The 25,800-nt window shown below is 46.5% G+C and overlaps 1 protein-coding gene and 1 long non-coding RNA gene across 2 annotated transcripts in view; one reads left to right on the top strand and one right to left on the bottom strand.

Annotated features, from left to right (window-relative positions):
* The window catches only part of CKMT2 (creatine kinase, mitochondrial 2), a 31,439-nt gene continuing 5,639 nt past the window's right edge, over positions 1 to 25,800 (top strand). Inside the window, exons 1-9 of the mRNA XM_041753345.1 lie at positions 1 to 82; positions 16,115 to 16,286; positions 17,785 to 17,983; positions 19,437 to 19,532; positions 20,025 to 20,246; positions 22,013 to 22,098; positions 22,996 to 23,119; positions 23,760 to 23,894; positions 25,021 to 25,146. Coding sequence (XP_041609279.1) covers positions 16,135 to 16,286; positions 17,785 to 17,983; positions 19,437 to 19,532; positions 20,025 to 20,246; positions 22,013 to 22,098; positions 22,996 to 23,119; positions 23,760 to 23,894; positions 25,021 to 25,146 — 1,140 coding nt within the window. The 5' untranslated portion in view covers positions 1 to 82; positions 16,115 to 16,134. The remainder of the gene's footprint in view (positions 83 to 16,114; positions 16,287 to 17,784; positions 17,984 to 19,436; positions 19,533 to 20,024; positions 20,247 to 22,012; positions 22,099 to 22,995; positions 23,120 to 23,759; positions 23,895 to 25,020; positions 25,147 to 25,800) is intronic.
* LOC121489900 overlaps positions 23,131 to 25,800 on the bottom strand; it is a 45,517-nt gene continuing 42,847 nt past the window's right edge. Inside the window, exon 2 of the long non-coding RNA XR_005987453.1 lies at positions 23,131 to 24,004. This is a non-coding gene — a long non-coding RNA (uncharacterized LOC121489900). The remainder of the gene's footprint in view (positions 24,005 to 25,800) is intronic.

Here is a 25,800-nt window from a genome sequence, read left to right as displayed (position 1 = left end):
CCGCCTTTCCTGGCCCGGGCCGCCCGCCGCCGTCACTCTTCTCAGCTGTCGCGGCAGCGGACGCGGGGACTCCGGCTCCGAGGTCAGGGGGCCCCGACACCCGACTTTATTCCCGCAGGGCGCGGGTCGGGACGGGTGGGACCGCGGTGGTGCGGCCGTCGCGGGCCCCGCTGGGGGGCTCCCGCCGCGCGTGGGCTGCCCGCGTCGGCACCTTGCGGGTGGCGGGTCTCCGAGGCCCTCGGGAATGCCCCGACGGAAGCCCGAGATGCCCCCGAGCTCGGGCCGCGGCCTCCAGCTAATCCGCTGGTTTCTGGGAACGATTTCCAACCTCAGCGGCATCGACGCAGGTGCAGCCCCGAGAGTCGGGGTCAGTAAGTGGGAGATGGAGGTCGGAAGGCCCCTCCGGAGGGGCTGGCGCCTAAGCCAGCGGCGGCCCCGGCTCACCTGGTTGACGCCGTGCGGCCCGAGGTTCGCTCGGGGGTCGCCCACCGTGAGCCGGCCAGGTGCCCGGAATCCCCGCTGCGCCACCGGCCCTGCCTGGCTCCCGGGGACTTGCTGTCAGCCCTGGTTGGTCCCTTGGGTGGGTGACACGTCTGCCTCCAAATGCCCCGGCGGGTGTGGACAGCGAGAAGCCAAACGCCCTGGCCCGGCGGCCCTGGGGTCAGCTGGAATCCGTGAGGCCGGGTCGTGCCCTTGTGACAAGGTGATGCTGCTTGGGCCGCTTTTCCTCCTGTCGCCCTCACAGCCCCGTGGCTGGGCCCGTGTCCTCGGGCTGTTTGCTCTGGGCTCAAGGAGAAACCCCCCCTCCCCCTCGCCGGGAGCTTGGCAGGGGGCCTCCCTGCCCAGCAGCTCTGGGAGGCTACCTGGGTATTATTGGCTGTGTGGGATCCACTTCCTCCTCCACACTTAAAGGTGATTTCCCCCCAAACCCAGCTTTTAGAGTTGACCCTTCTGTGGGCCGAGGCTCCGTGTCAGCGAAGGGCACAAGGGCCCCCTGCATCCTCGGACCCTGCCAGTTCCATGATCGAGTCCTAGATCCTTAGGGAATGGGCCCTGGGGCCCCGCCAGTTTCCCTAAAGAGGTGCCTGAGGAAGGTCCAGCAGACCACAGGGTGGGAGGTGGGGTGAGGAGGAGGGGGCCCTGGTGCTCAGAGGCAGGAGCAGCCTGCCGCTGCCTTGGAGGCCCTGGGCCTCCATCGCTGCCACAGCGTACAGGAGCCCCTGGCCGCCTTTGCCCACTGAGCCAGAGCCCTGCAGGGCGCCAGGCCTGAAGGTGACTGTGGGAGGGCACGGCCACCCTTGCCGGAGGCCACACAGATCCCTTTCCTTGGGCAGGGGAGAAGTCACCCACTCCTTTACAGCGTTTCGCAGGACCAGACATCTCCTGTTTCCTTGAAAACCATTTACCTGCGAGAGAGGAGCGTGTAGTGGCCGTGACCCCACGCTGTCAGGAGCCCTAGGAGAGGCCTCTGGTTGGTGGGGAAGGACCAGCAGTACCTCGTGCTTATCACTTTCTACTTGCGGAATGGAAGAGAGGTGACCAGGATATCTAGAGGTGGTGAGGGAACTCAAACCCTGTGCCCTCTGGGAGAATTGGGAGGGGACAGCCATTTGCTGCTGGCCTGGTGGACTGACATCATGGGAATCTGTTCAGAGTGTTCTGTGGAACTGGTCCAACCCCGAGCATGTCCTCTGTTTTGGGGTGACTTTCTGGAAGGAAAGCTGGCACGTGGTCCTCCCGTTGGCCTTCCACTGCCCTCCAGCCCCAAGGAGTTCAAACACATGGACGCGGCGCCTGGCCGGGCCAGGAATAACTCTGAGTCAGCAGAAAGGCACCCGGGGCATCTCGCTCCAGGACAGTCAGGGAGACCAGGAATCTCCAAATCAAGGCAGTGACAGACCAAGGCCTCCACATTCTAGAAAGTGACAGAACCAGACAAAACTCTTCCACCAGGTCCCAGACTCCCAGTATGCCTACCTAGGCCGGAGAGATGGCTCTTGGGCACTCTGACCAAAAGCCTTCATATGCTGGTTTCTTGTTTTTTTACAGAGAGGGCAAGTAGCAACAAACCTATTATTGCCTTCTGCTGAGACCTTTCCCCCAGATAGAAACCTCCCTGGCTCGGAGCCCAGGATTTTTTTTTTTTTTTTTAAGATTTTATTTATTCATGAGAGACACAGAGAGTGGAGAGAGCGAGAGAGACACACAGGCAGAGGGAGAAGCAGACTCCATGCGGGGAGCCCAATGCGGGACGATCGCGGGTCTCAGAGCCCAGGATCTCTGCCAGGTTTTATCCCTGGTGCTATAAACAATGCTTTTCAAATCAGGAGTCCTAGAGGTGTTCGGGGTTAAGGAGACAGGCAGACCGTTTCTATGGGGTGAGGGCTAGAGACGACCGCCCTCCTCATCCCTGCAATCCCTATTGCTGCATGAGGGAGGGCACAGGAGGGGCGGAGAGAGAAGACAAGCCCACGGCTCACCTCTGCAGCCAAGGCAAGCTGGCCCCGCATCCCCTGCATGGCTGGCAGGCATGGTGGTCACCTGATAGCCCAGTGGGGTGGACAGAGAAACCCTGATATCTGGGCTACCTCCGGAGCCTGAGGACAAGGAAAGGGCATGGTTTGTAATATTCTGGGACTCTGCGGAGTCACCTGCTTTGAGGTGACGTTCCTGTGCCTGGGAGCTCTTTTGATAAATGCATTTCTACAAGTCTTGGGGAGTCTGAGGGCAGGGTCCTGTGGTCTTTTTTTTTTTTTTTTTAAGATTTTATTTATTCTTGAGAGACACAGGCAGAGGCAGAAGCAGGCTCCACGCAGGGAGCCCTACGTGGGACTCGATCCTGGGACCCCAGGATCAGGCCGTGAACTGAAGGCAGGCAGTAAACCACTGAGCCACCCAGGGAATCCCACTCCCAGGTCTTAAATCACAGATGCTTTCCCTCCAACTACTGGTCAGTGCAGGGCTGCCAGTGAGGTGCTGCGATTTGCAAGGATCCCAAATTCAGGGCTAAAGACACACGTAGCTTTCAATCCCAGCTCTTTCAACATACCCTAGACCTGGAGCAGGTCACCCAACCTCTCTCGAGCCTCTGTTTCTCCAACTACAAAATAATGCTTCCTTGTCAGGTATTGCAAAGACTGAAAACACTGTAAGGTTCCTTACATGGTGCCTGCTCATGATAGGAGCTCAATAAATGTTAATTAAAAAAAAAAAAAAGCTTTGACTGGGCACGCAGGGATGGAAAGGACATCCCAAGTGGAAAGGCAGAGCGAAAGTTCACCTGGGGGCAAGATCCCCTGATAACAGGGGTCTGGAGAAGAACTTAGGAGCCCAGGTGGTTAAATCCATTTAGTGAAATCAGATGCTGGTTTTCGGAGCAGGTTCAGTGGATTCTGAATGTATGCAGTGGGTTCCTTCTTAAATGTAGGCTTATTCTCAGCTTACAGATAAAACAATTAAATGAAACACTTGAAATGCTAAAAGCATAAGCTAAAATGAACAAACATTCAGAGAAGGGGTGGACCAGTCCTGGTTGGGATAATCAGGGTTGGCTTTTGGAAGAGAGTAGTAACCCTCCCAGACCCTTAGGGTCATCAAGGGAGAAGGGCCTGGCAGGTAGTCAGTGCTCACCGCAGCCTGTTAACCCTCACAACACCTGGGGAGAGGTCTCCTCAAGCCCTTCTAGAGATGGAGCTGCTAAGGCTCAGATTCCCAGACCCAGCAGGGGCCTGTGAATCCCCTGTGAAGCTTTCTTCAAATACACATGTGATGGCCCCATTCTTTTTTTTTTTTTTTTAAGATTTTATTTATTTATTTATTCATGAGACACACACAGAGAGAGAGAGAGAGAGAGAGAGTGAGAGGCAGAGAAGCAGGCTCCCTGCAGGGAGCCCGACGCGCGGGACTCGATCCTGGGTCCCCAGGATAAAGCCCTGGGCCGAAGGCAGCGCTAAACCGCTGAGCCACTGAGCCTTCACCCTGCCCTGATGGCCCCATTCTTGCAGAAAACTCAGTCAAGAGATACAGTCTCAAAATCTGGACTTCTGACACACTTCACAGTTGATGTACGTTTTAGCCTGGTACTTTTTTTAGCCATAAAATTATATATGCTTATTTTTGCAAGTGACACAATAAAGAGTTCTATTAAGAAAAACTAATAATCTGCCTCCTCCAAGTCTGTTGCTCTGACATAATCCTCTTTAGTGGTTTGAATAACTAGTATGACGAACTTTTGGTACTTTTTGTTCACATAAATATATGCAAATGCATATATATTAACACTGTTATAGAACTGGAACCACTCATACTCCTTACTCTGCAAGTAGTTTTTCCTTTTAACCTAAAAAATATGGCATAGATGTTAAGGGTAAGTGGAGGCAGTCTTACCTAATTCTTTAATAGCTGCGGAATATTCCACTGTACGAATGTGCCCACTTGATACAACCCTTCTCATTTAAATGGACAGACGGCTTGCAGGTTTTAGTTGTCTGTTTGCCACTACAAACAGTGTTCCGTAATCATAATCATAATCGACTCTCTTCTTATATACTGGCAGCTTTATTTCTGCAGAATAGATTTTCAAAGTTTGATGCTGGGCTAGCAGCTCTGCACATGTTAATAGATGTTTCTTGGTTCGCTTTCCAAACTGGTTGTAGTGTCTCTCTGAGCAGTGATTGGATCACAGTTGATATGGGGATAGCTAAGGTAGAGCTGCACCCTGTCACCTCCTGCCTCCCTAACCCTCCTCAGCACTACTCAGCAGGAGCCTTTTAAGGCCAAAAGAAGGCCTATCCTTGCCCTTTGCGTGGGCCTTTATTTATTGCTCCCCTCCAGCTTTATTGAGATGTAATTGGCATGTAACATTGTGTAAGTTGAAAGGATACATTGGATACATGTATATATTGTAAAATGATTGCCAGCATAGCATTAGCTAACACCCCTATTGCATCACATAATTACCGTTTCTATTTTGTGGTGAGAACATTTAAGATCTATTCTCTTGGCAACTTTCAAGGATATAATATGGTATTTTTAATTATAATCCTTATACTATACGTTAGATGCTCAGAAATTTTTATTTTATGTTCCCAGGTTTCAGCACCAAAAAAAAAAAAAAAAGAAAAAAAACCCACACCAACCTCCCCCCCGCCACACACAAAAGACATTTTTATTTTATAACTGGAAATAATCTTGGACCAACATCTCTCCATTTCTTCCACTCCCCATCCCCTAGTAACTACCACTCTACTCTGTTTCTAGGGGTTCAGTTTTTTAGACTTCATATAAGTGATGTGATACTGTATTCTTCTTGGTCTGGCTTATTTCACCTACACAGTGTCCTCAAGGTTCACCTATGTTGTACCAAATGGCAGGATGTCCTTATTTCTCATGGCTAAATACTATTCCATTGTGCGTGTGTGTGCGTGCGTGCGTGAGTGTGTGTGTGTGTGACATCTGTATCCATTCATCTACTGGCAGACACTGGTTGTTTCATATTGTGGCTACTATGGAAAAATGCTGTAATGAACACAGAAATGCAGCTTTCTCTTTGAGATACTGATTGCATTTCCTTTGAACATATAACCAGAAGTGGGAATGCTGGCTCATATGGTAGTTCTATTTTTTAATTTTTGAGTTATCTTCATACTGTTTTCCATCTAACCAGTCAATTGACACTCCCACCAATCGTGCACAAAATTCCCTCTTTTCCACATCCTCACAGTTACTTATCTCTTGATTTTGTTTTTTTACTGAAGTATAATTAACATATAGTGTTATAGTAGTTTCAGATGTAAACATATTGATTCAACAATTCTCTGCATATTGATTCAACATTCTATACTCACCACGGTAAGTGTAGTCACCATCTGTCACCAGACAATGTTATCACTCTTACTGACTACATTCCCTATGCTGTACTTTTCAACTCTGTAATTTATTTCATAACCGAAATTATGTACCTCGTAAACCCCCACCCATCTCTCCTCTGGCAACTACCAGTTTGTTCTCTGTATTTGAGAATCTTTTCAAAAACAATTGTCTATTTTTTCTTTGTTCAGTGTTTTTTCTTAAGTTCCACATATAAGTGAAATCATGTGGTATTTTTCTGTCTCTGTTTGACTTAGTTCACTTAACATTATACCCTGTAGGTCCATTCATGTTGTTGTAAATGGCAGGATCTTCTTTTTATGGCTGAATAGTATTCCTGTGTGCGTGTACACACCCCACCCTTCTTTATCCATTCATCTATTGACGGGCACTTGGGTTGCTTCTATATTCTTGGCTATTATAAATAATGCTGCAATAAACATAAAAGTACAGACATCTTTTTGAATTAGTGTTCATTTTCCTTGGGTAGATACTCAGTAGTGAAATGGCTGGATCCTATGGTATTTCTATTTTCAGTTTTCAGGGACCCCATACTGTCTTCCACAGTGGCTGCACCAGTTTGCATTTCCACCAACGAGGGTGCATGAGGGTTCCTTTTTTTCCATGTTTGCCAATACTTGTTATTTCTTGTCTTTTTTATTCTAGCCACTCTGATAGGTAGAAGGTGATAGCTCATTGTGGTTTTGATTTGCATTTCCTTGGTGACTAGCGATGGTGAACATCTTTTCATGCATCTGTGCACCGTCTGTGTAGCATGGGCCTTTACTTAATGGTGTCCACAGGAGCAGAATTTCTGACTTGGAGCAGCTAAGTGTAATTGTCCTGCAGAAAAGCTCCTGCTTTCCAGCTCTGTGGTGCCCTGGACAAGCAGCAGGCCTGAGGAGTCCCTGCAGACAGGGCCTAGAAGGAGAAGATATTAGGACTGAAGGAAATGAGGGTTCCTAGGAGGAAGCCGTAGACACAGAAGGGTTGCAGTCTGGAGGGCAGAAACAGGCCTGGCCTGCCAGGGACGCACACCCCTGGAGGACCAGGCATTCTCAGAAGGGGAGCCTAGGGCCAAGGGTAAATCTTGGTCAAGTAAACCCAGGAAGGCCCTAGAAGACAGCCTGATCCAGGAAATGGCCTGACTGAGGCGTAAGACAGAAGGGTGTCAGACAAAGTCATCCCTGGGAAGAACCTCGTGTGGCCCCAGGCAGGCTCTATAATCACTTGCTCAGGCCTTTCGCGTCTCTGGTGGGTTCTCTGGTGGGTGCTCTCGGTGTGTTCAGTTGGTAATTCTGTCAGTCGAAAGGAGTGAGGAAGCCGTCAGACCACTTCCCTTGGACAAAGCTGGGCTGTTTGCTAAGGTGAAGGGCGAATGTCCTCAAACACTGTGGCAGCAGGTAGAGGTGACCTCTCAAAATTAGCACAAAGTGACATTAACAAAAGTGGACGACGAGTAGACATGTTCTCCCCTTAGTAAGTGCTGGGTGCTGTTGTGCAGACTCCACCTGGATTACCTCTGTAATCATTTTTCATCCTTATTATTTTCATGTTACATTTGAGAAAACAAAGACTTGGAAAGCAGAGTCATTTTCTCGGGACAATAGAGAAGTGTAAGTGGCAGAGCTGGATTCAGATGCAGACCTTCTGGCTTCAGAGCCTCTGATCATGAGGCTGTATGTTCCTGGCCACTCACTCCCTGTCACTGCTGGTATCTAGGTAGGGCCTGTGTGACCCCCAGGAAAGCCGAAGGAGAGCATTTAGGAACAGGGGGATAGTTGGATAGTTGGCATCCTTTCCAGTCTAGACCTCTCTGATGAGGCCTCAATCACATTAAAAGACATAACCTCCAGGGGTGCCTGGCTGGCTCAGGCAGGAGAGCACGTGAGACTTTTGATCTCAGGATTGTGAGTTCGAGCCCAATGTTTGGCATAGAGCTTACTTTAAAAGAGAAAAAAAGAAAAGAAAAAAAGGAAAAATAATTTTCCTTGGAATACATCCCAGGTACCTCCAGTTCAACCTGACCATCCTACCCTTGCCTGCTCCCCAGCTAGGATTCCCAATCAAGTGAAATCCTCAAGTCAGAAACCTGGGAGTCTTCCAAGACTCCTTCGTGACTCTCCTGCCCACACATCCGACTGGTCACAAAAGCCCCCTGAGCCCACTAAGTACCTTGGAAATTTGTTCATCTGTTTCCATGAAGCCTTCCCACCACCATGGCTGAAGCCCAGAGAATCTCCTGCCTAGTGTATTCAAGAACATTAGGACCTGATTTCCCTGCCTCTAGACCTCTCCCTCTCTCACCAATTTACCAATTTAGTAACACTAGCCACAAGAACTTCTAACACTTCTGCTTGTTCCCTCTGTCAGTTTTTTTGCTAAGGGCTCATGTAATCATCACAAAACCTCTATGAGTAGGTCCTATGATCGCCCCATCGTATCGGTAAGGAAACTGAGCAGCACTTCTCAAACTGTCTGTAGCAAAGCTGTTATTAATTTCCAATCCATAGCAGACCAATACGCTTGTAAAACATGGTAAGGTACAACTAGTAGAAGAATAAAATAAAGGCTTATAAAATACCCGCTTAAATTTTCTTAGTTAAAATTTTTCTATCAAAAGCGCCATATGCATTCTAAATGCTTAATCTCAATTTTTCATCTTCACGAGAAAAATGTCCCTAATCTACCACGTAGACTCGGACCTTTTCTCCTATTAATTCTCTTTGCTCATGTCACTTTATAATGATCTGCTTTTACAGTGATCTCTCTCTCATTCCAGACCATAAGCTTCTGGAGGGCAGCCCCAGCATCTGACGCAGGGATTGGTTCTCTAACATTGATGACTGGGTGGATAGACAGCCAGACAGATGGACAAATGGATGGATGAATAATGCGATTCAAGGCTAGCCTTTAGGTTGTGATGTGATTTTCTCCACTGTGGAGGCTGTGTTCCTACTTTACCTGGGCTACTCACTGAGTGGTTGGCCTTGGCCTCATTCATATCTGTCTGTGGAAGCTGCAAGTGTTCTGGAATCTAGAATCAGTTGGGGTTGTCCCCACATCATGGGTTTTCCATTAACCTTTGGGGATAGATAGGCAGCCACCGCAAATCCTAGGCAGATTCAGTCCCAGCTTAATTCAACTCTCTAATTTTCAGGGCAATTATTTTCCATAGATTCCCTCCAAAGCCAAATTTAGATTAGTGACTGTGGCCTGGGATGCCATGTCCTCATCCTGAAGATTAGGGACCCAGCCATAGAACAGGTGTATAATTGGCCTTTATTGTTCTCTTTCTTTCTGCGGCACTCAAAGGTAGATTGAATCTGGTGTGGGCTGAGGGCAATGGCCATACTCCCACCTGGGAGATGCCTGGAAAGCAGCTGGCCAGAAAGAGGCACTGCATGCAGGCGTCCACAGCCATCTGTTTATGTACATGGTACATAAACATAAACACATGTGGTGTTTGTTTAGTCAGTGTTTCTGCTCTAATCCTTTGTGGTTCGTGACCTAGTACTAGTCACAGGGCAGGTGGGGGCGAGCAATACGTGGGTCTGATTAAAACTAGACAAGCACAGTGTGGCAGAATGATGTGGTTTCAAAGCAGACCGTGTCCTCCCAGGAGCTCCCGCAGGGCTCTGGCTCCCCTGGCAGAGCGCATACCCCTTGACTTTAAGTGACCCAGGAGGGCTGAAGGCCATGCGGGGCTCAATCCCAGGACCCCGAGATCATGACCTGAGCCAGAGGCAGCCGCTTAACCAACTGAGCCACCCAGGCACCCCTAGTATTAAATCTTATAAAAACAGGATCTTCATTTAAATGAGTGCCTCCTGAAACTCGATATGGACTTTTCCTCTACGTATGTGACCTCAGGCTATCAGTTAACCTCTCAGTTTTTGAATTCCCTCATCTGTGACAGGAGGCAAGATAGCTGCTCCTGGGGGTGACTGGAGAAAATACTTGAAAATACTCTTGAAATGGCTTTGAAAATGCTAATTTTGATTTTCCCATCATTAAGGTATGGAAATAAATGTAATAATTACAGTTATGCACAGTAAAATGCGTTGCTCTAGGAAGTGGTGAGATGCCCAGCTCTGCTGGTGTTTAAAGAGGGCTGACGGGAAAGGGGTGCCTGCATTCAGGCTGGGCTAAATGACTGCTAAGTCCCTTCTGACTCAGTTCATTCTCTCTCTTATCCAGCATTTACTGCAAACCTTCTGGTGCAGGCCAATGAGCTTGAGAACCAACAAAAATTGTGGCCTTCTCCTATGGTCATTGGGTCTTGTCTCTTCAAAGTGTGGGATCAGTTCTGAGGGATGTCCACCTTGCCTGGAGCCCTGCCGAGCCCCTGACACAGAACTCCCCTACGTGTGGGAAGGGGAGGAAACAAAATTATTGCTCCCTACTGAAGAAAGGGGAAAGAGCCCCTCCCTTTTTCTTAGAGCATTTCCTTTAAAAACTTGTAACTTGTAAATTCTTTCTCTGTCCCTTTGAGATGTATATAAGTCTAAGACTAAGTGAGCCTCCAGACAGTTTTACAACCCAGAGATGTTTTTCTCAAGGTCCTGGGAGCCATCTCTTTGAAATGTATACTCAAGGAAGAGAAGCTCCCAGTCTCAGGAGGATGCTAGTTCAACTTAGGTGCCAGGTTCCGAGTTGTAAAGCTACCTGCTGGCACAGAGACAGAAGAAGCCCAATTTTCCTTTGGCTAAAGGCAATTAGCTAACATCAATGGCCACCCCAATTTCAGGTGAATTTGAAATAAGCTCTGTGTGACAAATAGTGGTCATGTCTTCTTGAGTTACCTCGAGAACATGTATGTAATGGGTTCTATCAGCATGGTTCTCTAAAAGGGTGAGATTTTGTTCTGTTCTTGTAGTTTCTTTAGTGGACTGCCTGTGATGTGCATCACAGCCTGGCTTAATGGGTAGTAATGAAAATCTTTCCTATACTTTGTGGAGAGGCAGTTCTAGATGACAGATTTTAGTTGGATTTCCCCAATACCCAGCACTGGCTCCTCATCCGCCTCTTCCTTCCCCACCTACCTACTCATTCAGAGGATTCTTGATGGAAGGACACACACACATGAGGCTTCATGCTCTGCTGGGAGGCTTCGTCTGTGGGACACCTTCTACTGGATCTCCCTGGGAAACAGCTGAGGTCAGGCTGAGTGAGCCCCCACCATGCTGATCTGTCATGGTCGAAAGATCAGGTCAGGGGCTGCTTTGTTCTTGGGCAGCTTGGAGAGACTAGGAACCTGAGCAGGGAGGTGCTGACATCCAGCCTAATAGCCTGGCTTGGTTGCTTTTATGCTAGGATTTCAAAATCAGTAGCCGAAAGGGATGTTTAATGTAATGTAAGTAGATTTTTTCCCCTAAGTTTTGACCTCGGAATCTAGCTTACCAAACTGAGTCTAAATTGGCTTAGATACCAGGCCTGAGGCTTTATAGCAAATTAAAAGTTAGAAGTTCTTGGGAGCAAAAAGAGCCAGGCTAGAGGGGTTACAGGTGCCTTGGGGGAAGAGCCCAAGGAAAGGGTCCATTCCCTTAGACCTATAGGCATTGTCTGAAAGGAGATAAGCAGGAGGATGGTGGGAGTTCCTCCTTCTGGAAATCAGCCAAAGCATGGCTCAAAACTAAGTCAGAGAAAAAATGTTTATTGATCAGCTACTATGTGCAAGCATCTGTGGCAAATAGCTAGGTTCCTGTCCTTGAAGCCATCAGATGGGAAGACAATGCAAACACAGTGGGCAGTTCCTTAACATGACAGGCGATACAAGACAGTTGAGTTCACCAACAGGTGTCAAAAACCTGTGCACTATACTTGCAAATGAATGAGCAGCCCATGAGTGCTTTAGAAACTCAGAGAGAAAGCAGTCAGCGAGGGCTAGGGGGGCACAGAGAAGCTTTGTGCGACTGAGGCACCAGGCTATAGTGCAGTCACGGGGAAGATGGGCAGTAAAGTCCAAACTGGAGGGGCAGTGAGAAGCAATACTTAACCAAACAGTAATAATTTTATCAAAACAAAATAGTATGGTTTACTGCATTAGCACAAAAGTGCAGTAAGTAAACTGATTTTATTTTTAAAAATTTTTATTTAAATTCAATTTAGTTAACCTATAGTGTATTATTAGTCTCAAGTTAGAATTTAGTGACTCATCAGTCTTATATCATACCCAGTGCTCATTACAACACGTGCCCTCCTTAGTGCTCATCACCCAGTTACCCCAACCCCCCACCCACCTCCCTTCCAGCAAGTCTGTTTCCTATTGTTAAGAGTCTCTCATGGTTTGTCTTCCTGTTTTGATATTTTAAAATATATTTCTTTTCTATATTATATATTTTATGTATCTACATATCTATATTAGAATATATGTTAGGTATATGGTATGTATATATGAATATATGTAATAATATTTATTAATATATAATAATATATATGTGTGTGTATATAAGATCAGCACCAAGCTCTAGAGCTCTCAACCTGAAAGTCAGGCTGCTGCCCTGTGTCTAGAGCATTCTGGGCTCCATGACAGTCCCTGAATGTGTGTGGAATTTGCTGTGTGAGCTTTTCACAACTTTCCTTAATGAGTTCGTCTAGTTGACATTTGCCTCTTTCCCCCAAATAAGTCAGGATTCCTCTCCCAGGGAACAGTGACCACCGGGTATCATAAGGTGAGGGAAGCTGGCTTCGAAACTTCTCTGTTGCCTGTGCTCCTATGCCCGTCCTCTCAGTTCTCTGGCCTCACATCCCTCACTGGGCCCACTCAGATGACACCAGCATTCTCACGTGGACCCTGCCAAGCCTCAGAGTGGCTTCCTACCCCAGCAAGAAGCGTAGAATTCACTTACTAAAGAATGCTACCGAGCGCCTACCAAGTGCCAGGTGCTGTGCCAGGCAATGGTGATACAACAGTGAGCGAAAGAAACCAAGTTTGGGGGCTTTGGGGACTTTATAATTTATTTGGGTGAAATGGTCAGCAAACAAAGCAGATAAAATAATTAGAGGTGGGGATGAGTGCCAGGAAGGAAACAAACAGGCTATTATGCAGAGAAACTGGGAATGATGCTTAATTTCAAGCAAGCAATCCAGCAAAATGAACAGCAAAAGCCAAAGCCTTACAGTGGAGCCCTCTCCCCCTGGTGAGGGTGTCTGGGTGCTGAGGCCTTTGTCCCTGGAGAAGCACCACAGCTGCTCTGGCCCCTCATCTCCTCTCTTCAGCCATCTCCTCACAGAACAGTTCAGTATGTTATGCTAATCCTTGGGGCATGGAGAGAATAAAAAAGAAAAACTAAAAAGCTTTGCAAGGAAGCCTCAGATTTCTTTATGCTTCAAACATTGGTCCTGCTGGTTTCACAAGATAGACTGACTTATAGAACCACCATGTGTGAAAACTGGGCAAAGCCAAATACTGACACCTTTGGTAGATGTGGATTATCTCTTATATGCCTTTGCCCAGCTTGGCTTTTTTATGCCACACGTTACCTACCATTTTACAATCTATGTAAATAGCAAATCCAGCCTCTTGTAAGCAGGGGCTTTAGGGGCAGATGGTTATGGAAAATTTGGGGCCTCCTGGGTAATAGATTCTGTAAGACAAAGCAATGTTGTCCTGTGCAGCTTTTCAATGACTAACTTTTAACACACAATAGAGATTTTATTTAGTCACAAGGAAAAACAGTTTTATTGCAAGCCTGGCTCTAGGTCTCTAGGGAGCAGCTGCTCCCAGGGTCCCTAGGCTGTTTGATGAGAACTTTAGCTCAATCTTACTCTCAAATTTATCGATTGGGATCTCAACGGTGAAATTCAGTGTTTCTATGTGTCTTGGAAAGAGAACAACATCGTCAGTGAAACAGGAATTCTTCACTTCACCAAAACTTTGAGCCCATGTCAATTCTCCAGAAGGAATTAAAGCAAGAACATTAAAGAATTTCAGCTCCAGGATTGCTTAGCTTGCGACAACCAAAGCTTCCATAGGGTTATCGGCAGGAATCCTGTATCATGGTTCAGAGTACAATGTTGGAACTCTTGGATGTAAATTAATATTGTTATTTCCAAAAGTAAAACATAGATACATTTCAAACCTGAAGATTTTGAGTCCCACACTCACCTACACATCACTCTTACAGGGAAGAAGACCTTTGAAGACCACCAGTTGTTAGTGGCTTGCACACAGACACCATTCCCTCCTCTTCCTCCTGACTCTGCTTAAGCCTTGTCTTCTCAGACTCGGATGTGAACACATATCAGCATTCAAGCAAATTAAGAAAAATAAAGATCAAGACGTTTGAGTCAGGCTCAGAAACAAAGGGACTTTGTTCTCTGGACAGTCCTAGCTTATTGTTTAGCCCTTATGTTCCCTGGAAAGAATTTAGACAAAACTTCTTACTTTGATGAATTCTGTGATAAACCTCAGAAATGACAGCATTACTTTGCTGTTCAGGAAGGAGACCAGAGGGTGTGGATGCAGCTAAAGCAGGGCTGAAAGACATACGTTAGCGTTGCCTGTCATGCACAAGGGCCAGGCAGTATTGGTGCAGTTCTCTGAGGATGGAGACCAACAACAGCCTGAAGTCGTGTGGTGTGAGATTAATGTTGGGCCAGGCCAAGTCCCTAGGACAGCTTTAAGGAATGGCTTATTTATCTTGCCTGTGGATTACTAAAGTAATTTCTGTTGTCTTTAAGACTGAGGGAATTGTTTTTAGACATTAGCACAGAAGAAAGGCTCTCTGATAATCTGATTTCCTGGACTAACGTAGAAAAATAATGTCCTAAATTCTTTCAAGGACTCTGGTGCTTTTGGTTGGGACATCCAAGTTTCTCCCTAGTATTGCTCAAAAAAAAAAAAAAAAAAAAAAAGTTAAAATAGAGACTTCTGGGTGGAGATTCTGGAAGCATAAAGTTCACAGAAGGATCTCAGGTCCCAAAATATAATCATGGGAGAAAGTGGACCTCAAAAGGCTGCTCTTAAAATTGTGTGAAAGGCCGTGCCAAACTTACCGTATTAACAGTCTGTCTTCCACTGGGTGGGCCAGGTTTTCAGCCACAGACACGTACCTCAGTGGGCTCTTTCCTGGAACTAAGCTCGGAGGATCTTGAAACAGTCCTTGGAACCTTCTAAATATTAGGGAAAAAAATTCCCCACCCCCCCGTATTTGGGCATCACAGAGATGAACATAATGAGAGAGTACTTAGAGCAACCTGTTCTATTGTTCTGCCCTCAACAGCCCACATTAAATAGCTCCCTGCTGGGTGATGCTGCGATCAACTGGTCCTTCTGATCTCTAAGCAATAGCAGACACAGCAGGGTATCTATCTGGGCCTGTGCTTACACTGATTTCCATTCTTTGTTGATGTTATAGAAGTATTTGTTTAGATGTACACGTTTTCTACATTTTAGCTGCATCTCAGGCTGTCCTTCTACCGTCTATTTCTTCCTAAAGTACATATTTTCGTGGCTCTTTTGTTAACTAGCTACTCTTTATTTTCATTCTCATTTTTAAAACATAGTTTGACTCTGTTGACTCCCAGTTCCTCCTTGAGTGCTTGCTGATCTTTGAGAGCTTGTTGCTTGATCTTCATCTGTAGTAAACCAGAGCCAACACTGAGTATACTTTGCATAGAGGCTTTGATTATGCTGCTGCTGGGAGCCAGGGATTGGTGGTCAGCAGACCTTGGACCACGTTAGCCCCTCTCCAGGGTTCTGGCCGACTAGGGGAGTCACAGATGGAGCTCTCCACCTCACTACTGGTATCCTGACCTTAGGGCTCAGATGGATATCCATCCTCAAGATCACCCAAACCTCCTTGCTTGTTACCCTGAGCTCTGACCATCAGTTCATTTGGGGCAAATGGAGTAGAGGGTCATACTCAGACTTCCTCTACTTCTTCCAAGCCCAGGGAACTGTCCTTTTGAGGCTCTCCTCATTGTGCAGTGGCAGGACGCAAAGGAGCACCTGGTCTGTCAAACAGCCAGAAGCAGAAATCCTCTGTTCTTATTTTTCCTGTATTCTTACCCAGGGAAAATGGCAATGGACTTCAGGCAGCTTGACATTCACAATGTCTAGAACTACCCGGATTTCCCCAAGCAGTGTGAAGGGGCTTGGGGGAGAAAGGAAGACAGAGAAAGCCAAACCAGACTGAAAGAGAGGCTGTGGCTCCTGCCATTCTCTCTCCTGCCTGGTGGTCTCTATGCTGTGATTCAGGTCCACCCATGAGGCTGTCTAATCCGGCATCTCTGCTTTCAGACACTGATCTGAGAGGAAAGATGGCCAGTGCCTTCTCGAAGTTGCTCACTGGCCGCAGTGCTTCTCTGTTACTTGCCACCGTGGGCACCAGTGCCCTCACCACTGGGTACCTGCTGAACCAGCAGAATGTGTGCGCTGAGGCCCGGGAGCAGCATAGGCTGTTCCCACCAAGGTAAGTCCTTTGGCTTTAGAAGAACTCCACGTGTCAGCCAGAAATATGCTTCCCCTGCTGAAACTGTCAGCAAGGGGCCTTGTGTTTTTGAGAATGACTAGGTCAAATTGACCATTCTTTAAATATAGATTTTTATTTATTTGAGAGAGTGAGCAAGCACACAGAGGGAGAGTGAGAAGGAGAGGGAAAAGCAGACTCCCTGCTGAGCAGGGAACCCACTGTGGGACTTGATCCCAGGACCCAGGATCATGACCTGAGCTGAAGGCAGATGCTTAACCGACTGGGCCACCCTGGCACCCCCTGACCATCATTTTTGACAGTCAGTAAGCACAGTAACGGTGATGAATTCAAGGAAGTGCAGTGTCTGCATTCCTGCCTGGAGCTTGTGGTCTAGTTGAATAATAATAATAGTAATAATGGACATTTGATGGGCATTTTTAGGTGTGTTAAGCACTGTATGTGGTGTATCTAATTACCTTAGCATCCCTTTGTGATAAAACAGAGGCTTAGAAAAATTACCTAGTTTACATGCCTTGTGCAGCCAAGTGCAAACCCAAGGACCCTGATTCCAGACCCATGCTTCACTCACTGCTGTCTCACTTTCTGGAGAATGATGTTAGGGTGTTGATTAAAGTATTGGCTTAAAGGCCATTGCAGATGGAAAGTGGGGAAGTGCCATGAAGATGGACACGACTTCTCAGCCCTTGGCCCCTCACCACGGATGATCCAGCACATGCTCAGTCGAGTTGGCCTGCGATGCTGAGTTGAAGAGATTCTGTAGAAGCAGGTGTAGAGGAGAGATGAGAAAGACTTGATGTTTTTCTCAGAGATCTTCTTTGGCTCTTGTGGGAATTACTAACACGTACCATGTACCTCAGGAATTCCTGAGGGGAGATTCCCTGTGTTTGAACCTGTGGTAGTCCTGAATCCCCTACTCTTCAGCTAGTACCCCTCCCACTGTCAGCACCTCATTGATTTCTGTGTACTGTTCCAACAGATACTTACTGAATGAATCCCTGTTGCAGTAGCCAGCCACTGTTCTCAGTCTCTCAGCAGAGAGACTCTGCTCTGATGGATCTTACACCATAGACAGAGGACCGATAAATAGCTGAATTTCTGTGCAGCTCCACTGGCAGGTTTCTAGTCTCTCCACTACAGACCTAAGGCACCGAAATGTGGCTGTTGCATTTTACCATAACTGCTAGGTTAAAAAAAAAAGGCTGCATGGGATTGCCATTTATTTTCTAATTTTCACTGTCTCTTCTTTATATGAACATAAGCCATAGTTTCTTGGCTCCGACAGCCAGCATCATGGAATCCTTAAGCAGGGCCAGGTTCCTTTCTCTGGCTGTTCAGGGGACTGGTTTTTTTTAGTCATGACTCTCAGCCACACGTCCCCATGCCTGCTGGCCAGAGGCCATCCTTCTGGTGGAGGGATGGCCAGAAACAAAGCCCTTTCGTAGGCTGCTCCCTGAAAGCCTCTCTCCTCCTTGTGCAGTGCAGACTACCCTGATCTGCGAAAGCACAACAACTGCATGGCTGAGTGCCTCACTCCAACCATCTACGCCAAGCTCCGCAACAAGGTGACACCCAATGGCTACACCCTGGACCAGTGTATCCAGACTGGAGTGGACAACCCTGGCCACCCTTTCATAAAGACCGTGGGCATGGTGGCTGGTGATGAGGAGTCCTATGAGGTAAAACTTGGGTGCTGATTCCGGAGTGGGAGGGATGCTCTGGGTCCCAGAGTCCGTCTCTTCTCTATGGGGCCAGCGTTCATAAAGGGAAGCCAGCTTCAGCAGAACATGCGGAATGCTTTCTGGAACAAGGAGGTTTATAGCTTCCCAGGGACAAGGCTTCCTTTGCTGCTGCTCCAGTATCCCACCTCAGGGAGGAACAGTTGTAGGACAGAGTTGAGACTGTCAAGGGGATGAATTGATACAGCCAAAAAATAAACTCTCGTGATTTATTGGTGATAGGTATTCACCAATAAGGCATTAGGAGATGGTGTGTTTGTGGCTAGCCTTTATGGAGGAAGGATGGTCTGTGACTGGTTTGGGAATAACTGATTCCATGGACACCGAGTTTATCAAGTCTTTCCAAGAAATGCCATGATCTCCGTGTCCTCATCCTTGAAGCAGAAGCATAGGATGGTCTGCCACTAGCCCAGCTCAGGCACCGTGCAGCAACAGAGCAACTTGTACATCACAGCAAGTTGCAGGGAGCTTCCTTAGCACCCTTCTGAAGGCAGCTCCCTGGGAAAACAGCCATCGAGAGCAGGGAGGGGTTGCCTTGAATAAACAAGACTGGTAGTTCATTCACAGACAGCAGTGCACGCTCTGGGCGCCCAGAGTCTCGGACTAGAAGTGGCTCCCTGGACCTAACGTGCTCCCCCCACCTGGCCACCCACTTCCCACAGCTCCCAAAGGTGGCAGGTACTCTGTCATGACTCCTCTTAACGTTACTTTACCTAAAGGATACACCTGAAGTTTTTGGTCTTAAAAAAAAAAAAAAGATTTTGCACAAGGAGTTTGGGCTGGGGAAGGGCCTCACGGGGTGAGAGGTCCTGGCTTTGCCCTAACTGCTGCTGTGCACTTTTCTTGTAGTACAGCTGGTTTTCAATGAATTTATTATGGTCAAACTCTAGAACCTGATCACCTCTTTTTTTTTTTTTTAAAGATTTTATTTACTTATTCATGAGAGAGAGAGAGAGAGAGATTGGCAAAGGGAGAAGCAGGCTCCATGCAGGGAGCCCAACCCAGGACTCAATTCCTGGTCTCCAGGATTGCGCCCTGGGCTGAAGGTGGCGCTAAACCGCTGAGCCACCCAGGGATCCCCTGATCACCTCTTTTGGCCACAAAACTGCTCTGGCAGCTTCTTTTACCTCACAAAGAACTTTTAAGGAAAACCCTCAACTCTTTAAACACAGGATCTTCTTGCTCAGTCTCATGGCAGTGAGCTTGGCAGAGGCACTAGGAAAGTGGCCTGTTCCTATTATTTGTTAGCCATCGATGTACTCACATTTCCTGCGTGGCAGCGCTGAGAGGGCATCGGCTCTGGCCCTCAAGGTAAAAGGGGGCAAATGGAAGGAATTACCTTTTAATAGAGGAACCAATTAAAGAGGAAACGGGTACCTCTCCCTTTCTACAGGTGTTTGCTGACCTTTTTGATCCTGTTATCAAACTAAGGCACAATGGCTATGACCCCAGGGTGATGAAACACCCCACGGATCTGGATGCATCCAAGGTAGGTTGCAGCCCCCTCTACTTTGCCCTGAAGCTTGCACTCCAGAGCCTGGAGTGAGGAGCACCTGAGAGGAGGGTTACTCACCCTGGGTCAGATGCCCTCGGCAAGCTCTGTGATGGCCCCGGCATAGCCTACTCCCCAGAGGAGTAAGGAGAAGGTCAGAAAGGTCCTGAAATCTTTGTTTTCTTTAATAAATACCAGGAGGGTGGTGCTGGTCACTGGGAACTGCAAGCCTTTCCTAAAGCAGTTCCTTTTTTAAAATCCCACACCTAGTGGGTTAAGGATTCCGGATGACACTGCACAAAGTAGCTCTGCCCCTTATCTATAGGACTCCTGCCCCCATCATTCCAAAACGTGTCCAGCATGTTGTGCACAGTGCCTAAGGGCCCCCAGCAGGGGATACTGCAGGTCAGGGGGTTGGAGCCCACTGTGGTTGTGACACGGCTATAGTCCATGGCGGGCTTGTGGTAACCCCATGCTCTGCTTTGGCAGATCACCCAGGGCCAGTTTGATGAGCGCTATGTGCTGTCATCTCGGGTGCGCACAGGCCGTAGCATCCGCGGGCTGAGCCTGCCACCTGCCTGCACCCGGGCTGAGCGAAGGGAGGTGGAGAACGTGGCCATCACAGCCCTGGAGGGCCTCAAAGGGGACCTGGCAGGCCGCTACTACAAGCTGTCCGAGATGACCGAGCAGGACCAACAACGGCTCATAGATGTGAGTGGCCCTTGAACCATCGGGCCCTGCCTGGGGTGGGACTGTGACCAGAGCTCTAATGGGCCCAGTGAGGCCTCATGGGGAGCTTGCTGGGACTGTATCCTATTCAGTAGTAAGAAGGAAAATTAAGCCTTAAAACTTGACGTCAAGCCACTGAAGAGTCTGGTTAAAATCTGCAGAGGAAACTCCGTTCTGGAGTTAGGGGTCTGGGGGATTCATTAGTGGAGGTTAAAGGGAGGATCCCCTTGCTTGTTGAGGATGGTCTCCATTGCCACACCCAAGGAAGGCCCTGCAAGCCAGGAAAATCTGGAAAGGAAATTGTCGAGGTGGAAGGCCTACCCTGATTCCCACTGGAGCCAGCTCTGGGATTTCTGCTGCCTCCACGAGCCCTCTACAGCTTCATTCTAATGCTAGGGGACACAAAACCAAAGTCCTTTATTTTCCCAGTAGTACAGCTAAAAAGGGATAGCAGTTTCAAAATAACTTTTAATTTAACTCCAAAGCAAAGCAGAAACAAAGTATCTGTCATTTCAGAAGATGCAATGCCACAAAATATGCCCCACTGCCATACCAGACAAGTAAGCTAGCTTTGTGGTCTGTACGGGCCTCAGTCTCCTGGTGTCTGCGGCCATCAGGCCAACCTTCTGCCTGTTCTGTTGCAGAACAAGCTGTACTCTGTCTCAGGTAGCCACTTGTGGTTTCCAGTGTAAGGCCACAGAGCCTGTCCTGGCTACTGTCCCCCACCCCTTCCACTCAGATTGTAGGAGGACTTGTCTCTGCATATCTTCTTCTTACCTCAGTGTAATCAGATTTGAATATATCGTATCCATATTCATGTTCTAACTGTATACATACAGTAAGAAAATGGTCTCTTTTCACGGATTTTTTTTTTAAAGATTTTTATTTATTTATTCATGAGGGAGGGAGACACAGGCAGAAGGAGAAGCAGGCTCCCTGCAGAGAGCCTGATGTGGGATTCAATCCTGGATCCTGGGATCACGCTCTGAGCTGAAGGCAGATGCTCCACTGCTGAGCCACCCAGGTGCCCCTCTTTTCACTGATTTTGATATGAAGAGTAGTATACTGTAGTCAAAGGCACAAGCTTGGGAGTCACACATGTCTAGGTTTGAATCTAGGCTCTGTTACTTCCTAGCTATGTGATATAGGGTAGGTTTTCTCACTCTGAATGGGTTTTCCTGGCTCATAAAATAAAATGATTATACTTACCTCCTAGTGTTGTGAGGATTCAGGTAAATAAAAGCACACAGCATGGAGCCTGGCACATATTGAGCATTAAATTAATGGTAGCTATTTTTTTATTTATAACCATTATTTTACATATCTAATACTTTCTAGGGAAAGGGATGCTAATAATAAAAGAACAAATAATGTCAGCTACACAGAGAACAGTGGCTGTATAAGACTTCAGGGTAGCGTCCCTCCCTCACTGGCCACTTGGTCACTGTGTGGTGTTGGTGCCAGTAGGTGAAGGTAATCCATAGTGATTACTGCTGTGAGGTTTTCAGCCTCAGCCGTACACTAGAATCACCTGAGGAGCTTTCAGAAATCCCAGGCCACACCCCGTAACAATTAGGACAGAAACTCCAGGGGCAGGAACGGAGCATTAGTATTTTTTTAAAGCCGCCCCCCACCCTCCCTCCCCCCGGTTATTCCACTGGACAGCCACGGCTGAGAGCCACTGCCTGACAGAGCTGCATCTCATCTTGTCATTTTCTCCTTTCTGCTTTGTCCCTTTTGGCCTGCAGGACCACTTTCTATTTGATAAGCCAGTATCCCCTTTACTAACATGTGCTGGGATGGCCCGTGACTGGCCAGACGCCAGGGGAATCTGGTAGGGACATGTGAGCAGTGGCTCACATTTGCAGTGTGCACACAGGATCTGGTTCAGATCACCGGCTTGTCCTAACCTGAAGTTGCTGTGATCTGCAGCTGACAGCATGCCCGGCTTGAGCTCACTGGAGAGGATTTTAGAAATTGCGTGTGTGTGTGTGTAATTCCAAAGTGTTGTGATGTTTCTAAGATATGTAAGAATTTTTACTGGCTTGCATGAATTATGCATGAGAAAAAAGACTTTTTAAGAAACTTGAGCTTCATATTATTTGACCTCACAGAGAATGTTTTATGACACTTAAAAAAAAAAAAAACAGAAAATGAAAAAAATTGAGGATTTAAGCAAAATCCTATAAAGAATGGATATCGAGTAAATACATATTTTTATCTTGGCCAAAGACCTCAGTCCCCTTTGATTCCTGTACTTTGGTAGGTTATTATGACACTACCCAAAGGAGTTGCAGCAAGTGTGCTCATGAGCAGTTACTCAGTGTGCGGACAGGTAGCAGCTAGCTATGCAGCAAACATGTGAAATCTTGTGCACCCCATACGTCTTGGGCTGCAGGGTAAAAAACTTTAAGCAACACATGATTTTGGTTGAGCCTATTAGGAGAATACTCTTGTTAGTGTCAAAACCAAATGTTGTCCATAGTTATTATCATCCTCGTCAAAGGACTGGGTAAGATTATATCCTTTTTGGGCAAAAACATGAAGTTGGTCTTACTCTTAATTCTGTCAAGGTAACATTATTTTGTAGTACTTGTTCAGGCACAAAGAAAGTCAGGGCTAAGAAACGAGGAAGGCAAAATGAAGCAATCAAGCTACAGAGGTAAAGGGAATTTTCATGTGTTGAAACTAATGTATTTAACGTGCAACACCATATTTCTCTTTTCATCAGGCATAATTATGACAAGACATTTCTCATCTGGATTAATGAGGAAGACCACACGAGGGTAATCTCTATGGAAAAAGGAGGCAATATGAAAAGAGTATTTGAGCGATTCTGTCGTGGACTAAAAGAAGTAAGATGTTATCAAGATTTCTGAATATTCATTAAAATGAAATCACTTTTTCATTCTTGACAGAAGACACTATGGTTATTTCCAAGGGCTAATTTTTTCTCAGGATCATGGCACTCCTTGAGGGTGGGAACCACCAGGGCAGTGCTTCCAAGAATTGGTGATTTTTTTTTTTTTTTTTTGCTTTTACTAGTAAGTTCCTATGCTTCCCTCCCCAATCCAGGATGGTTTAGGAAGTCTGTGGATCGCTAATTATAGTCCAACTTCTGTAACAGTGCTCTTGGCTATTCTAAGCATAGAGACAGTATAGGATATAACTACATTCATAACACAGCCTACGTCCTGAACACAGCCTTACTTGCTGAGAACACCTATATTCTATTATTCTCAAATGAAAAATAGTAACAGCATCCATTGAATGTTTAGTATGTTCTAGGTACTGCCTTCAGTACTTTACATGTTTCATCAAATTTAATTGGACCATTTTCATATTCTGATAGTAGTACCTTTTTCCATTAAGGACATTATAATACAACTTAACCTAAATTTCATTCATGGCAAACATCCAGTACACGTCTCTGCCTGGTGTTTGGATGTACTGCATAAATGGATATTTAAGAACTCCATTTGTTCACTGTTGTAGGTGGAACGCTTAATCCAAGCTCGAGGCTGGGAGTTCATGTGGAATGAGCGACTAGGATACATTCTGACCTGCCCTTCGAACCTTGGCACAGGATTGCGTGCTGGCGTCCACGTTAGGATCCCAAAGCTCAGCAAGGTAATGTTAGGTAGCCAACAGCCCTGTAGGGTTCCACCAGGATAAGCTCGGATGTGAATTCTTTGTGGAGGGAAAAATGGTCACCACTCCTTAACCCTTAGTTTCTGCACCTGTAATAGAAAATAATAAGAAAGAGTTCACTTTGCCTCAAAAGATACTTGTATCAGTTAAGATAAAAGGCTAATAAGGGCTGTAAGAGAGAGCTGTGGCTTCAAGAACAAGAAGTTTGAATACACCTCCCTACAAGTCAGGATGGTCGAGCAGGCTGCTCTGCCCTGCTTCTTGGAGTCCCTTCCATCTGTCTCTCCCAGTGTAGGGGTTCTCCTGCCTGAGCCTACATCAAAATTACCTGGAGCTTGTAAACAGACTGCTTGGCCAACCTGCAGAATTTGGATTTTTAACAAATTCCAGGTGACTGTCTCCTCGCCATGGTCACAGTCAAGCCCTAAGTTCCAGCTGGTGGGAAGCGGAGAGAGGATGCAGGTGTGGCCCTGTAAAAATTTAAAGTCTAGGCTTGGAAGTACACACATCCCTTGTGTTTGTTCCATTTGAAAAAGCTCAGTCAGTGGCCACTTTCTCAGCTCCATCTGTGGAGGAGGAGGAAAAACAATTCTGGTAGGCACTCAGGACTTTCTGCCACAGCACAAGCAAATCAAATACTTGCTAACAATTTTAGAAAATGTGCTTCCTACCGAAAACAGAATGAAAATTATTCCAATGGTAAGAAAACTGTTTGATGTGATTTAACTTCATGATATTAATTTTCTTGGTGAAACTATTATACCAAAGAATAATCTCACCAAGTAACTCACCAAAGCTGGCATCCAAATGCCAAAAATGATACAGAAGTTAATACCAGTTCTACTACCTTCTAGCTGTGTGACCCTGATGAGTGAATTCCTGAGCCTCATCTGTGAAATGAGAATGAGAGCAATACCTACTTCATGGGGTTGTTGTAAAATTTAAAAGTTCTAGCATAGTGCCCTGGTATATAGTAAGTATATGCTTAATATACAGTTAATATTACCTGTTACTATCTCTCATTGTACATTTTACTAAGTGAACACGTCAATGATGGCGAGTCACATTTGCTTCTTATGACATTCAGTATTATCCCTTGTCCCAGGATCCACGCTTTTCTAAGATCCTGGAAAACCTAAGACTTCAGAAGCGTGGCACAGGTGGCGTAGACACGGCAGCCGTGGCGGATGTGTATGATATTTCCAATATAGATCGAATTGGTCGATCAGAGGTAACATCTCTTCTCACTTTCCAAACATGAGCTAACAACATTAGCTTAAGAGAACAAGGGAATAGAGAAGTAGCCTAAATAGCCTTGCCTTATTCACAGAAGTCGAGACCTCCTCTTTTCCCTGAGTACTATTAGTGTTTCATTCTGTGGTACTAATCATCCATGGGAAATAAGCACACAATGTAAGCTGAGACCATATAGGTAAATAGAGGAGTTCACAGCGGGACTCTTGTCAGCACCTCGCTCCTGAGAGGTATTCCAACAGTCTTTCAGCAACAGGAGCTCTATTATGCCAAAGGACAGCAGCATTTTATCACTGTGATGTTGGACAATGTGTGAGCTCTCTGAGAGTAGTAAAATAGTGGACTTTTCTCTTGATTTTGAATTTCCTTTGGTGAAAGCCACATGCTTCATTTTTAGATACTTGAGAGTTTGAAAATTTTATTTTTGGGGGCTAAAGATGACATATAACATATGTACTAGGGATATAAAATATTGTGCTCCTGAAATAATGTTTAGGATTCTGTGAGAACATAGGATGAACAGCATTCATAAACTAGAGGTAGGCCTGGAGTGATACATAAGACAGAGCACTTAAGGAATATGCCACTGAATCCTAAGTAAGTGCTGATCCCAGTATAGTCATGCCAATTT

The sequence above is a fragment of the Vulpes lagopus genome, chromosome 4, assembly GCF_018345385.1.
Source record: "Vulpes lagopus strain Blue_001 chromosome 4, ASM1834538v1, whole genome shotgun sequence".
Taxonomy (NCBI): domain Eukaryota; kingdom Metazoa; phylum Chordata; class Mammalia; order Carnivora; family Canidae; genus Vulpes; species Vulpes lagopus.
Note: the sequence above shows the minus strand (reverse complement) of the source record. Positions and strands in the feature narration are given on the sequence as shown.